The sequence below is a fragment of the Sander vitreus genome, chromosome 9, assembly GCF_031162955.1.
Source record: "Sander vitreus isolate 19-12246 chromosome 9, sanVit1, whole genome shotgun sequence".
Lineage (NCBI taxonomy): Eukaryota > Metazoa > Chordata > Actinopteri > Perciformes > Percidae > Sander > Sander vitreus.
The window spans coordinates 11916522-11931750 of NC_135863.1; the positions used below are offsets into that span (position 1 = coordinate 11916522).

Below are 15229 nucleotides of genomic sequence, written 5' to 3' on the forward strand. Positions count from 1 at the left end.
CATTCTTTATCACTGAAAACATGTTTTTGGCAGAAAAATAGTTTTTCATCTGATTAAGTTCAGAATGGTCTCAGTGGTGTCTTTTGAAAGGCCTTCGCCATTGCTGCATAAGTGCATCACAGCAGTGCTCAGGACCAAGCTGTGCTGCCCAAATGTCAACCATCAGCATATGCCGACAACTAAACGAGCACTGACCAATTTGTGAATCAATGGGATGCATCAAAAAGGCTTTTGTGGCACTTAAAAAAACAAGGTAGCCCAACAAAGGAGGACGGTTGGTAAGCTGGGGAAATTAAGATTCTCTTTAAGCGCCCCCACCTTGTCTCTTGAAACAAATGTACCTGTGGAATAGTCAGATTTTTTTGATATCCTTCAAATCAGGAAGATCATCATCAGATAATACTATTAGATAGTTAGATAGTTTTTTGTTGTTGTTCATAGTTTAACTTTAGCATTTACAATGTGATTACGGAAATTGAATGTGAATGAATATGCATGTCTGTGAGATTAACCAAAACTATTCAAAAGTGATATGGTACTTTGAGAAGTATTGGCACACTGCAGGGTGTAACTGCAGCATGTGTCTCATGCCTCTGTAGTAAGATGATTGTTGGCAAAGGGTGCTCCCAGCAAAATGAACAGCGACTTTGTCATTCACCAATAGTGCACAAATGTCCATTCTATTTGGCCTGTGTAGATTTATCATCACTGAGAAACCCCATTACACATCATAGAAATGAAATTGCTACACCATTATGGGTGACTGGCTCTTTGGGAATTCTAGGATACTATCAGCCCATGTCATTGGTTGCCTTTTCACTTTCACAGTCAGGCTGGCTAACCCTGAAGTAACACTCCCTCAATGAGTGATCTATTTATTTTTGCATGGCCACCTTTATCGGCAGAGCCTGTAAGCTTCAGGGGGAAAGATGGTATCGGATTCTATTCCTGGGGTAAGTAAGTAACCAGCAAACATGTCATTTATTCAGGAATGGCTGCCAGTGCTGTATCAGGTCAGAGCAGCTGTAACGATAGCATCATCTCTACATCTACCATCCCTGCTTCTTGTTTACTGCTGTTTTGCTTGGTTGGTTTGTTCACCCACCTTTTTCTGCCCTCCCTTGCTCCTTCAGGCAGATTCCCTCTGTCAATTGCCTAATTTCATTAGTCTCAAATCCAGTTTTCAGCTTCATTACTGTAGTCCGTGCAGGCCCCTGTCAACTGTTTTCATACCATGAAGACAGAGTTAATGTGTTGCAAAGTACAGATAAGCCTCTGCAACATAAAATACATTAGATGTAACACCCAAAAAGCAGGCCAGCCCTAACCTTCGCAGACAGAACTAACTAGAGGGGTATGAGTGTGCAGCACCTTTTTATGTCATCTTATACATACAGTAGATCAATGATGACACACAGAACACAGAGTTTGTGAGAACATGTTGCTCTGAAGTTTCTAAAGTGAAGTGTAGGCTTGCCAGTGCTTTTCTAAGCTCCAGGGGAACTTGGTATAAAGAGATTATACAAGGGTGATCATTAATAATTGATGGAGAGGATACAGCACGGAGCCTAAACCAGTGTAACTGCTTGTACTCCTGTGAACCTAGCATTGAAATATTAATCTTGCTCTGTTGATGTCAGCCTAAGTTAGTAACCTGTCTGGACTTAGTTTGAGACCCTCTGGTTCTTCCCATTGTTCCCCTGTATTTCATTTATTAAGATTCAATATTTGACAATGTGAACACATATAAACTCACCACTCTCCATGCAAATCCGGTGCATAATGTTGTAGTGCAAAAAATAACACAAAGATTTTATCTTGGTGAGAATTTTTTTTAAAGATTTAAAAAAGTTTTAGGGCTAATTTATTATGTAAGTTGTCACAATCAAAAATATAAAATCATGTTTCATATTTTGCAATCCTTCTAATATGAAATTCTTAACTGACATGACTTAAAATGAGAAATTGGTCGAAAATTGAAAAGTCTTATTTGTATAAGAGGTAAATATAATATAGAATAGCTCTCTGTGTTGATTAAAGACGGAAAGACAAACCCTGCTTTAATTTATTATTAATTTTTCCAACCCTGCTTTTAGATTATGCAACTCGCAAACTGCGACTCAATTTAGTGTGTCCTAATTTCTCTTAATTTAGCGTGTCCTGGGTGTCAACGACACCAACATGATGTCTGCAGAGTGGACATGAGGTTATTGGCTCTCCAGATGAACAGTGACCTCGGCTGTGCCACTGGCCAGGAAGTTCAGTCAATCTTTTCTGCATCGCCATGTGGTGTTGGGCCTCTGATGCATATTACAATACAGCTCAGGGTGCTTTCCCCTCGGTTCTCATCATCTAAGAATGAGTCACTGTTCTGGCTCCAGTCGGGGTAGATGTCAAGCAATTTGACCCATGGGACTAATTGCCCCAAGAGAGTGAGGAGTCTGCATAAGGAGAACAATGACCACAGAGCACACTGGCGTCTCTTAACAGTGAAATAATTGCTCAATCATGTATGCGTATTAGCTGCAAGGATACCATGATCTTTGTTGGCTAGTGTGATGGTTCTTGAATAAGTGGTGCAATAAAGACAGTCAAAGAGACTTCAATCTTACCCTTTAAACAACCCTGGCTTGTGCCTTTGATGGCAGAGTGAAATCCAACCAATTAGTATTCAGTCCTGGGCTATTGGTGGTTATAGTGTGTCTCAACCAAGTGGGGGGTTTTGCAGAGCACTATATAACCTCAAATGTACTTGGAGTGTCATTTATTTTCTCTGAACATGGGGAAACTAGATAGAGAAATGACTCGGATTACCGGGCTTTCCATCTGGTATTACCTTTCACTCTATTGTTTCACCCGCTGATCTTCTATTTGCATTTAAAGTTATGTATTGACTACTTGTTATATTGAGAATATGTGCAGGAAGTCAGTGTCTTCCTTAAAGGTATTTTATTAAGACACATTGCTCTTATTGGATAAGCTAGTTGATAGTGGGAATGCAGTCTGTGAGTACCTGGCTACCTGATGGCTTCTCTAACCATCTGAGAAAGAGGAAGTCAAAGAAAGCACAATGCTTGTTTTTCCTGGTCTTCATTCGTAAACCTCTCTGATGCCTCAACGCAGCCTTTTGGGAGAGCAGATTCTTTTCAAGTCTTACTATCCATAAGGAAAATGTTAAATACAAATGCATCATTAAACTCTGTAGTCAGCCTGTTATATGTGAATGAGATTGTATGATTTGAAGGTTTAAGGTAACATGGACACTATCACAACATATTAAAACATGTATTTATTCATGAAATGTTACGTACATTTAAGTGTACGTAATACAATGTTAGTGCAACCATTTACCTTCTAAAATGAATTTTGTCCTCATATTAAGCCTTACAGGTCCCTATTGTGTTTTCCATTACTCTAATATGAAATTTCAAATGCATTACAAAGGCAGGCAAAAAATACACAAAAAGTATCTTATTGCTACAGAAATCACAGTCTACACAGCTAGCAATAGTTTTAAAATGTCACTGCATCAAGTCCTACGTGTGGCAGCAAAAATACAGTTCCAAAGAGCTTCTTCCCAACAAGAATGAATGAAGAAAACCACTGCAATATAATCATTTATTTTGTCATATTTTAGTTAAATCGCTAATGTGTTCTAAGTTCAAAAATTAAATTGTAAAGCACAAAGATTACAACTAGCTACTTTGAATAGGAACTTTTTTTTAAGTCATAAAATCTGTCTCTGCAAGTCAGAGGACTTACACCTCTTCTTTTCCTGTTCTTTTCACAGAGGATCTACTCCCACCAGGCTTCCCTAACATTGACATGGGCCCTCAACTCAAAGTGGTGGAGCGCACTCGAACAGCCACTATGCTCTGTGCCGCCAGTGGCAACCCTGACCCAGAAATCACCTGGTACAAAGACTTCCTGCCCATTGACCCCAGTGCAAGTAATGGGCGAATCAAACAGCTACGCTCAGGTAAGGAAAGCCCAAGCGAAATCTTCTTCTTTGAAATCGTCTTTTTTTCCTCATACTAACTTAAGCACTTGTTTGATTTCACAGGACATTTAGTGGCAATATTTATGGCTGTTTATGTGCTTTGAAGCTTCTGTGGCTTCTACTCTGACCAGGTTGTTATAACCCTGGGTCATCATCCAAAAAAATATGTTAACAAATTACATTTAAAAGTGCAACATTACTGAATGATGTCAAATGATTCACAGCAACCCAGAAGTTTGTCATAGTAGACAATGGTCCACATTCTACTGACACAACTCAGTGGTGGATATGTTTTCTTGTTCCCATTTATTAAACCCCACTGAGAGTTCAAGTAAAGCAAATACTAATTATATTGCTAATTAAGTGCAGACCCTGGAGTTTCCCCGGGCTATAAGGGGTATATATTTTAGATCGATAATTTGTCACCATTCGAAAAATCCAATGACTTCTATTTGATTTGTTGCTGCAAACGTAAATCAGTGTAGACACCACTGAAGGAAGAGTCTGTTGCCATTAAGTCCTTGCCCCAGTTGTGATCCTCATGAGCTGTAAACTCAAAAGAATCAATTTGTCATCTCATTATTTATGCCTTGCCATGTCCACAGCTCCCTAATATGCTTTTAATTTTAGGTGTTTTATATTTAACTTACTGTTGCACAGTTTTGAGGCAGACATTTGACTTTTAAGATTTCAAAGCAAAATCTGCTATCAACATTATTATGTGTGACAATTTGCTCTCTCTGAAATGATGTAAAGTCTACTGAAAACTCTTTCTTGGTTCATAGTGGCTCGAGGACCTCCTCTGGGAATGCTGGGTTGTCCTTACTGTAGGTGCTTTGGAGAAGGCTGTCAGCCAGTGTTTTTGACTTTAGTTTGAGGACAAAGAGCCTCCCCAAGGGACTCTTTGAAAGAGAGCTCTAACGTAAATGTTTTCACCTCCATGCTCATCTTTTTGCACTTTCAGCCTTCTCCGAAAAACAATTTAGGAATCGAACCTTAAAGGTGCACTGTGGTGTTTTCTTTTGAACAAACCAAAGTTGTTTACGTTCAGTGTTTCCCACCAAAACGTACTATGTGTATCCTTGAGGTCTAACAATCATGTTGGTGCATTTGCTTGCTCATAAAAGAAAGCATTTATCCCATTGCAATTTTTGCCATTTAGCACTACTAGTGGTCAAAAACTCCACAGGGTACCCTTAACTGTTCAGATTCCCTGCACCTCCTGATGTGTAACAGGCAAATATTCCTAATAAGGTTGTAAGGATATTACAGTTTCACCCTACTAATAATACTAATACCAAGTATTAATCTAATACCACGCCAAAGAATAGTGGAATATATTTTACATTCAGGGCTTTTGAGCAGTTACTTAACTAGACAACTGAAATATAGCTTTGACAAGTTTATTGTATCATTACGGTCATCAATTTAATCTTGCCATGTACAGTATATTAACAGTGGCATGATGTCTTTTCACAATGATGATTATGATATCAGATGTTGGCAGTTATGCAGCTGTATGTAGTCATTGTGGTATTGCAGTACTTGGGTAGTATTGCACAAAGAAGGATCATGCAACTTAAGCAGACAATATTTAAAATTGCTAGAGTTGCATTGAAGCTTTACTATGTAGGAAAGTAATAAAAAAGGAAGGCTATTAAAGATATTAAAGCTTTTTAGAGAATTTGATTATTGTTAGAAATGTAGGTTTGTTTTTCAGGTGCATTTGACAGCTGGTAAGCATAACTACTCCACCAGAAACTTCTTAGGTTGTATATAATCATATGAAAGGCCAGCTTTGCTCTAAAAATTGAGTTACCTGTAAACTTTGTCAATATGGCTTTGGGAGTTTTGAGCCTCTGTGAACGATGGTCAAATACATTCAGCTTCCTGTCTGTTGTCGAGCTCTGTATCATCTGTCTTTATCTGTTTCATGATTTCGTCAATTGTCATTGTGTGTCCTGTCTAACTGAAACAGAATGCTGTTTTGTTGTTGTCTCTCTCTTTATATATGTTTTGTCTGTATTTGTGTCTGAAACTCAGATGTGTCTCACATTGCAGAGTCTTCAACACTTTTCATTTGGCTGTGACCCATAACACAAGTTAAAAAAACAAAAAAAAAAACAATAAACCAACCAATAAAATACAACTGAAATGTAAAGTTACACCAAAAAAACGTTAATTTGATTTCTCACAAAAGAAATGCCTATAATTAGAATTTTAAATTGTAAATATAATTTATGTTACAGGACTTAAAAACTGCTAAAATACTGAGGTGGGACACAAGACCCAACTAAACTGGAGTCCCTTTAATTCTTGCGTGGCAGTCTCTTTAACCTCAACCTAAAATGAACTATGTTGTTCTTCCCCCTTTTCTATTTACTTTCCTCTTGCATTGTCATTTTCAGAAACCTTTGGTAAGTGTCTTGCAAAGCCTAGAAAGCCCACCCATTCTCCTTGAAGCAGATGGCAAATTTAAACTACTTTCCAAAATGCATGCATCCCCTGCTCTCCCCTCACCCTTGTCCTCTTTTGCCACTTGTTCCCTATGTTCTGTTTCTATTTATGCTAAACTTTTACTTTTGTTTCGTCCACACTCCTTATGCTATTCTTCTAACTTTATCCTCTTTCACCCCCTACACTGGAACTTAAAAAGGCAAATCAAGCCCAAGCAGCAGCATGAGTTGGGGAGGTGTTTAGGTATCACAGTCCACCAAGCAGCACAGTTTTTATTTATATGGACAAGACTTGCTGAGCAAGTCTTTTGAGGAAACATCCTGCTTCACAGTAATTCTAATATGCATAGTAAGATTTGTACTGCCCAGTTCAACCATGTTTTCTACAGTATTTTAGCACCTTTACTGGACTATTTGGGGTCTGAAGTACCTTGTGCAAGGTTACCTTGAATGTACTGTAGCTGTTGCCTTATGTACTTTTCCCCTGACCATTTTATCCAGATTTTACACTGACGATGCCTCCTGTCACGTCTAGTTCTTTCTCTCTGCTGTGTTCCAAGACAGCAGGCTTTGAGGAAATAATTGGACTCTGCTTGAATCCAAGACAATTATTCCTGCACAGTCATAGCCTACAGTATATTTTTTTGTCTTCTTGGTGAGACGTATAACAAACACTTTTCTCCAGAAACACACTGTTGTTTTATGCTCAGGGGTAAACGATCAAACTTTAGTTTCACAATAACAGCCTTGCTGTCCAAAAAAATACCCTTGGAAAGTGCAGCAAGTACTGAGAGGGGCTGAAAGAATCTTGAGTTCTTTCCAGGTGAAGGTCACTGCACGACCGCTGTCTGGCTGCACCCTCCAATCCCACTTGGGCTGGGTCGACCCTCTGGACTTGGCCAAATATTTTTTCAGGAGAGCATTTTCTTCGCTTGCCAATTTGGCCCACATCCCCACTGGCTTACAAATCTCTAGCTCAGGCTCTATTGCCCATGCTAGAGGGCAAGGACTCAAGTGATAGTTACATTTGGCCACATTTTGTATTCCTCCTGACTTTTTGAACTAATTGCAAAAATATACCCAGCCACATTAAGCTGGGTATATTTTACTTACAGGTCAAACTATATGTGTATGTAGGAGGGTAGAAAAGGAAATTACTTTCCCTTGTTTCAATACCAAGGTTCTCATAAGGTAATGTTATCTCTGGGGGCTTGTCTTTTTTCTGTAGCCTTTTTGCTGGAAAGCTCATTCAGCAGCCAGGCAGGATTTATGCTGATGAGAAAAACGCCTGCCTGCTAAAGCCCCCTAGGCTGCCATCTTCTCATGTCCTCAGCACTTTGAGTAGCCATCTTGGGTCTCCAGGTTTTAGTACTTAGTAATTCTTCAGTTTTTCTTTTTTTCGATGTTAAAATCACTTTAAAAAACCGAACAAAGGTAAAAGATTTGTGGCAGGCTTTGTTTTCAGATTCTTCTATTGATCAGATTGCTGTTGACAATTTGTGGGGCTACCTGTTTGCTCTTTTGTTTTAGGCACACTCTAAAGAACTCTGGCCTGTCCTCTCCCATAGATGATAGACTTCTGGTAGGAGATAGGGGAGCGAAAAGGGGCTCATGGGAAGTGGGTTGGAAAATATGAGTTGAAAAACATAGAGAGCCTTCAGCTCCTGTAATCCAACACCTTTCTATTTGGACCTTCACTCCATCTGATTTTGAAATGTGCATACCTGACATATTCCCGCCTGAAATAAAAGACAACATTATAATAATAATTTTGAATATATATATACATGAAGATAGAGCATCCCACTCTTGTTTGTGAGAAAGCTGCATATTTGGCTAACTCGTTTTGTATGTGCCAGACCATGCTGTGCTGGCGGGGCAGTGATATTTGCGTCAGGGTCCCCTGAGGAGCTCCTCTAGAGGTGTGGAGGGAGCCTGACATTTCTCCCCAAGTCCCTGTGGCTGCAGACCCCAGGCCCTTGTTGGCCTTGTCAGCCAGAACAGATTAACCAGAGGCCGGAGAGACAGTGAGAGGATGGGAGGAGTGCATATTCATAAAGATTAAGGTCCTTTGTAATATAAAGGTTTAAAATCATGACCTGGCATAGGATGGCTCCCTTACATACACACAGATTATGCACTTTCCAATGTGAATAATGCTGAGTTAAATTGCACTTAATATGAAATGTGCAAGAAAACGCCCACATTTGTTGGCATCAAAGCTGCACTGCATGGAGTGGCTCAGAGCTTTGCAGATGTGGTAACAACAGCCAGGTTTTCCCTGAGACCTGCTGTGACACCACCAGGATCCCAGACGAGTGTCTGTGTTGATGAGAAGGTCAGCCAGACGCCCTCTGGAAGGTGGTCAGACTTTGACACACGGCCAATCACGCAACCCCATCCGCCTTACATGCAGATGGGCAACATCTCGGGCCAGATTGCCTTTGGACAGACTACATACTTCAATAATATTTTTTAATATATTCAGAGGGTTGTTTCACAAAACAGCTGGGGTGTTCTGTGCAGCGAATAATGCCGCCTTTGTTAATGCGAGGAGATCAGAAGCCTGTTGAGGTATATTTAGGTCATTGTCACCCTAAGCTGATCAACCTCTGGCTGACCAAAGCTTAGAAGGGGAGCTTATGGCCATCAGGTTGCATGCCCATAGTACAGGTGGATTTGCCATTGTAATTGAATACAGGCTGCCGAACACTCCAGACCCAGCCTGCGTGGTCAGGTCCTTGGCAAAATTGTATTTGTATTTGTTCATGCTGCTTTATTATTCAATTAGTTCCAATGACCTAGGGCACTCATTTCATTTTCTATATTTTTGTTTTGTGGAACCATTTTCTTTTACCACCCTCTAACTATTATCTGTCATCCTTTTTATTGCTTTCCTCTCTTTTTCTGTCCCTCTTTTGTCTCTCATTCCTTTATAAAGTCCACATGTGATGGCCTTCTCCTTTACAAACCTGCTTTATTAACCTTATCCTAACCTTAACCTAACTTTGACCTTAACCTCACCTAACCTTTAACTAGTAACCCCATAACCCCCAACTAAAATTTCACCACAGCTAAAGCAAAATAAACCAACAGCTTCTGCAGCCTCTAATCAAACTCTAACTCTTTAACAATGTAACCTTCCCAGAGCCCTATTGTCCTTTGTCTTGTGATTATCTATTATTATGTGGTCTCTAAAATCATTGCTGAAATGATTAAAATGTCACTGTTGTTTTGCCTGGTTTTTCAATGACTCCTCTGTGAATACATCTGTGGCAAATCTATGCATTTAGTGTACTGTTTATAGACAATGAAGGAAGCTTATCCTTTAGAGTGGGTTTACAGACTATGAAAAACCTTGCAAGTAAGAAATAGTTGAGAAAAATGACGATCAGTAAGTAAATCACTTTAAATTACAGTATGGTTAATTGCAGCAAATGCACACTTTCAGAGTATGAACACACAGTATAATAACATCTACTCTATAACTGCTTTTGTATAAATCTTACAAATTTGTCTTTAATGGTATACAATTCTTGATATAATTTACGATGTATACATAAGCACAGTGCTACCCAGTGTACAGCAAGTCTAAAGAAAGGAAATTAAACCACCTAGTTGCATTGCAAACCAGGCAGAACTTCAAACTCAGCGATTGCCTCCTACCTGCTGGTATCACAAAGGACGCCTCTGAATGCAAAGCTGCAACAACAATCTAGTCAGAAGTTATTAAAAATGTCATCCCGCTGCCCAGCCACCCACACCCGTTAATGTACTGTATAGGATATGGAAATTACTGGCACCACCTTACATCTTAAACTCCAGGTTCTCTTGATTTGATTTTTTTTAACTGTGAGAGTATGGGTATTGGTGAGGCGATTGGCAGGGGGATTAGTACGGCATCAGCAGTAATGGGGGCATTGTACCAGACCTTTGTGGTGAAGGGGGAGAAAAGCCGGAGGGCAAAGCTTTCGATGTACCAGTCGGTACAGTTAATTTCATGACTTTTGAATAGTGACCGAAAAAAGGAGGTCGCGAACACAAGTGGCTTATGGTTTTGCGTTATATGTACGCATAGATACGGACCCTATGCTGTACCCTACGCCGTACCCTACGCCATAACCTGACGTGCATCTCCCCAGAAATGTAACTTCACGTCAGCAATTGCAACAACTGTGATTGGTCCGCTTAGTCGTGTCTTGGTTGCATCGCATTTCCTCCTACGTATTTCCAGGTGTTTCTTCTCCATGAACAACATGAAATCAGGGAGAGGGTTAACGTTTCCTGCTACAACTTTTTGACCGTAGTCAGAAAGCACAGGGGATACACTTTGTTTATCTGCCTCCACCGCCGGAGCCGGTACTCGCTCCGAAGCTAATCCCTCTTTGACTTGCTCTACCACAATCTCCCCACGCAACACAAACATACACACACTACGTACTGGCTCTGCTATTCTCTTAAGGCCCTGACACACCAAGCCGATGGCCAGGGACTAGTGGCGACGATGGCCGACTGTGGCATCGGCTCACGTCGGCCCTCGTCGCCTTTTGTCTTGGTCAAAAATTTGCACTGGAACACACCACAGAGACTACAGCTGACAGCCAAGTACCACGTACGTTCTGCGCCTGCGTGAGAGGAAATAACTCTCCATACCAGCAGGCGGCGGTAAACTATTCGTCATTCAACAAGGGAAACTGGATAACATTACAATGATATCCACAACAAACAGCGTTCGCTTGATCAGCGGCAGAACCGAACAGAGCCTACGGTCCCTCTACTTCACTCCCCGCCGGGAAGACAGTGGAGACTGGGAGATGGCTAACCTGGGCTGTCTGCGTTCTCTCTGCAAAGAAGTCTCCCTACAGTGGGAGCGGAGGGACCGAACGGCCCACTGCTAATTTAGCTTGCTAATTTCACCCACCCAGCATGCCTTCATCATATACTGGTTACGCAGTACCAGTGGTCAGTTAGGGCGTAGGCACAGACATGCCAATCTGATCAGGATGACTCCTGGGCGTCTTCCTTTAGAGGGATTGACTGATAGAAGGCCCCGGTATAGATAGATTAGATAGATGGATAGCTTGATAGATTATATATCTCATCTGGCTTGAAAGCTGGAAAACATTGCTGGCGAGATGGACGTTTGGCCTACCTTAATTAGCCTGCTGCCACCTTGACCCAGCCTGGGGTAAGCGGCAGAAAGCTGATGGATTGATAGAAGGTATTGTTGTTTTGTTGGTTCGTCTAGTGGTTAGGATGCTGGCATATGCCGTTGTATGCATCTTGCAGGAATGCATGCACGCACGCAAGAGCCATGCCTGTAGCGTTGCCTGGGAAGTGCATACCCTTGACCCTCTGCTCTGTGCCTGCAGGGCATCTATGCGAAGTAGGGCACCTCCCCTGGCTTGGCACCGCCCTGCTGGCACTCTCAAGGGATGGCAAAGGGCAGATTGTAGCCATGAGTCATTCTTAGATTTAGAGAGGGAGACTTTAAAAAAGGCAAGAGGGAGGAAACTGTGGGAAAGACTGAAACACACAAAAAGAGAGAGAGGAATGGAGGAACAGATAAAGAAAAAAGGAGTTAGGAAAAACAGTTCGAAAACAATGAACGAAGAGAAAGCGGAGGGACAGTTTAATGCTTGACAGAGAGAAGGTTGAGTTAAGCAGGCTCCCCTACCCACACCAAAAGCTCTGCCTATAAGGGATGCATTTTAAATCACAGCAACAACTCGGGCAACGTTTAAAAGCCCACCAGCCATTGACTGGACAAGCTCAACATTTCATTGTCCCTAATGGGACATTTGGCTTGCAGTCAGGCATGTAACACAATACAGACAAAATAAACAAAGAATATAGAAACATACAACTCTCAGTAAAATGAAACAGTAGAAAGAGTCAGGAGATGGAATGACTGGGGAGGAGGGATGAAGCTTGAGGTGAAGAGTCCATCTGTCACAGTCAAGCAGGTGTACGACTTGTAGGATAAATAAGAACTTCAATCTGTTTGATTTAGCTTGAAATTCTAGTTCAGTGGAGATGCCATTCCATGCACATCCCTCAGCAAGTGTGTTCCTTACTAATGTAGATACCCGGTATAAAATAGTTGTGCCCCAAGCATGCTTTACTGACCTCTTATTCAAGGTCAGTTGGCTGGGAAAAGGCATTTGCAGCTGGAATGATCCATGTCAACTTCAGGTCAAACCGCTCTTGTTCTGCATGTTTACCCCAAGTTGCAGCCATGATCAAACTCGAGCTTCTTCAGTTCTGCCAATGAAGCATTGCGTTTCCTGTCTTAATATGTCTAAAGCAAGGAGGGGGGAAATCGAGAAAACAATAAAATAATAGAGTGTGCGAGTCATATATAGCGCCCCATTCCTTTGTGATACCAGCAATGAGAGGTTACTATAAAAAAAATCACCCATCCATGAAAGCCATGTAAGAGATTACCTAATGGTTTGATAATCTAGTTCCAGTGATCCACCTTTCAACCCAAATAACTCCTCTATTACTAACTTTAACACTGAACTAAACTGATGTTGTGTCTTCGTTTTTGTGTCTCCTCCAGAGGGTACCCCGATTCGAGGTAAGATGTTTAACACTAAAAAAAGGGAAAAAAGACTTTAACTTACATTAAACCAGACATAACCGCTTCTAACTCTCCACCCAACTGACTTATCATGTGGGCTTTTCCTCTTAAAAAATGACAAACTTCTCTATTTCAACTAACATTAATATGTAATCTGTGTTTGGGTTCTGTGTACACAAGGTTTTGTGTGCAGGATCATATGTGTTTAACTCTCTCATGTCCCATGTCATCATTAATGTGTAGTTCTTCCACCTCTGTGGGTGTTCTGTGTTTGTGCCATTATGTCCTCCACATCATCAGTGTCATCAAACCCCAGAGCATTTCAAATTGTGTTGCCGACTGGTTATGAGACAGGATTGAGAAGGTTGAAAGCAGAGGGGAGGTTATTACTAGGCGGTTTGTTTGCTTTGTGCCTCTGACATTTAAATTGTTTGGACATGGACATGGTGCTAGAGGGTGGGGGATTGGGGATGGGAAGTTGCGGAGTGGGCGATGGTGGCCTAATTTGATGGTAAGGCCAAGCTATTGATTACTGTAAACTGTTCAACACAATTTTAGCAACGACCTTTCTTCCTTCTTCTCTGCTTTGATATCATCCTCATCCTTCTGTTCGCCAACAAAGCAATAGCCACATTCTGTATGGTGATGCATCCCTATCACTTTCATGAGCCCAAGCTGGAGATACTTGTGGTATGTCACGGAAAAAGCCAGCATAAATTACATTTTTATTTAATTCTCTTCCTACCCGTTACTGTGCGGCACAGCAATTTATAAAGGCAAAACTAGGAAGGTTGCTGCATGTCCATAATTTTACCATACTATAACCAGCTCTTATAATGTAATCGGATGAGGATATCAAGATGGGAAGGGAATGACACAGAGGTAAAGCAGTGTGAATCCAGCGAATTATGCAATAGTGTCAAATAATTCTTCCTCTCCCCTAATTTTTTTTCCTTCATATTTCCCCGGACAATATAACTTTCACTTGTAATTATCCACCAGGCTTTGTTGCTGAAGCATTCTCTCCCAGTTGATTCAGTGTGATTGTTGATTCCTATGTTTGTTGTAAAATGCTTTTGTTCCACAGGCTGAGCAGGTAAGTAAATATCTCAGTTTGCCATCCAGTTTGCTGTCCCTGTATTTATGGGGACGAGATGAATACTTTTATTTCCATGATTACAGTTTGGTACAGCAAGAGGGTGATTCATTTAATGATAGAGCTCCTACAGTAAGAGTATGGTTCTCCATCCTCAACCATTTCATACATGACTCGAATCTCTATACAGAAGCATGTTTTCAAACACATTCAAGAACATCTGAGGTTTTAGACAGAATTCAGACTCTTCACTCCTTTAAAGCCCTCACTCATGACCAACATAGCCAAACCCAGCCCTCCCTGCTCTGCTTTGTTTGAATAAGAAGGTCTCATAAATCATATTGTGGCGAACAAAAGCAAGCATGACTTATGAACTCTGCATTTGCATAATAGGATAATCGGCCTGAATAAGGCGATTTCTCCCCACAACGTTACTGCATGCCGACACTGACTCGCCCTCAGGAGTGTATGGCGCTTATGTAGAGAGAAAACTAATAGTTTAGGATCTTGAGATAGATGCAAATGTAATTTGAGATCAAGGTATCTGAGAAGGATACAAATTGTTTGTTTGCCAAGGTGCATGTACACACTAATGCAGACTTTCATCTATTTTAAGTTGACTCTTCCACTCCAGAAAATTAACCTTTATGAAAGCATTTCTTTAGGTTGGACACCACTTGTCCTACTGCTGAGTCATTTTATGTCAGTTTTATTTATATAGCCAGATATCACAACTTTGCCTCAAGGGGCTTTACAATCTGTACAGCATACGACACCCTCTGTCCTTAGAACCTCGATTTGGATAAGGAAAAAGCTCACCAAAAAACACACAGGAGGCAATTCATTCACACAGATAGGAGAGGAGACAAGACAACATGCACACAGCAGAGTGAGAGACAGGAGGAGAGGCTGAATCTCCTGGATTGAGGCATCGTCAGCCAGTGGAGGGAGAGAGGTCCTAGGACAGCCAATGGTCCAGTACAGAGAAGCCTGAGTGAAAAAAAGAGGACATGGAGGAGAAAATAGGGGGAGAGAGAGACTGGATGTGCCTCTGTTTGTGGGACAACAAACAAACAGAGCGAGATACTGTG

General features: G+C 41.1%; 1 protein-coding gene across 3 annotated transcripts in view; it reads left to right on the top strand.

Annotated features, from left to right (window-relative positions):
* Positions 1-15229, top strand: part of ptprsa (protein tyrosine phosphatase receptor type Sa) — a 185894-nt gene that overhangs the window by 85555 nt on the left and 85110 nt on the right. For all 3 annotated transcript variants that reach the window (XM_078258753.1, XM_078258755.1, XM_078258754.1), the window contains exon 5: positions 3791-3979. In XM_078258753.1, the coding sequence (XP_078114879.1) occupies positions 3791-3979 (189 nt within the window). The remainder of the gene's footprint in view (positions 1-3790; positions 3980-15229) is intronic.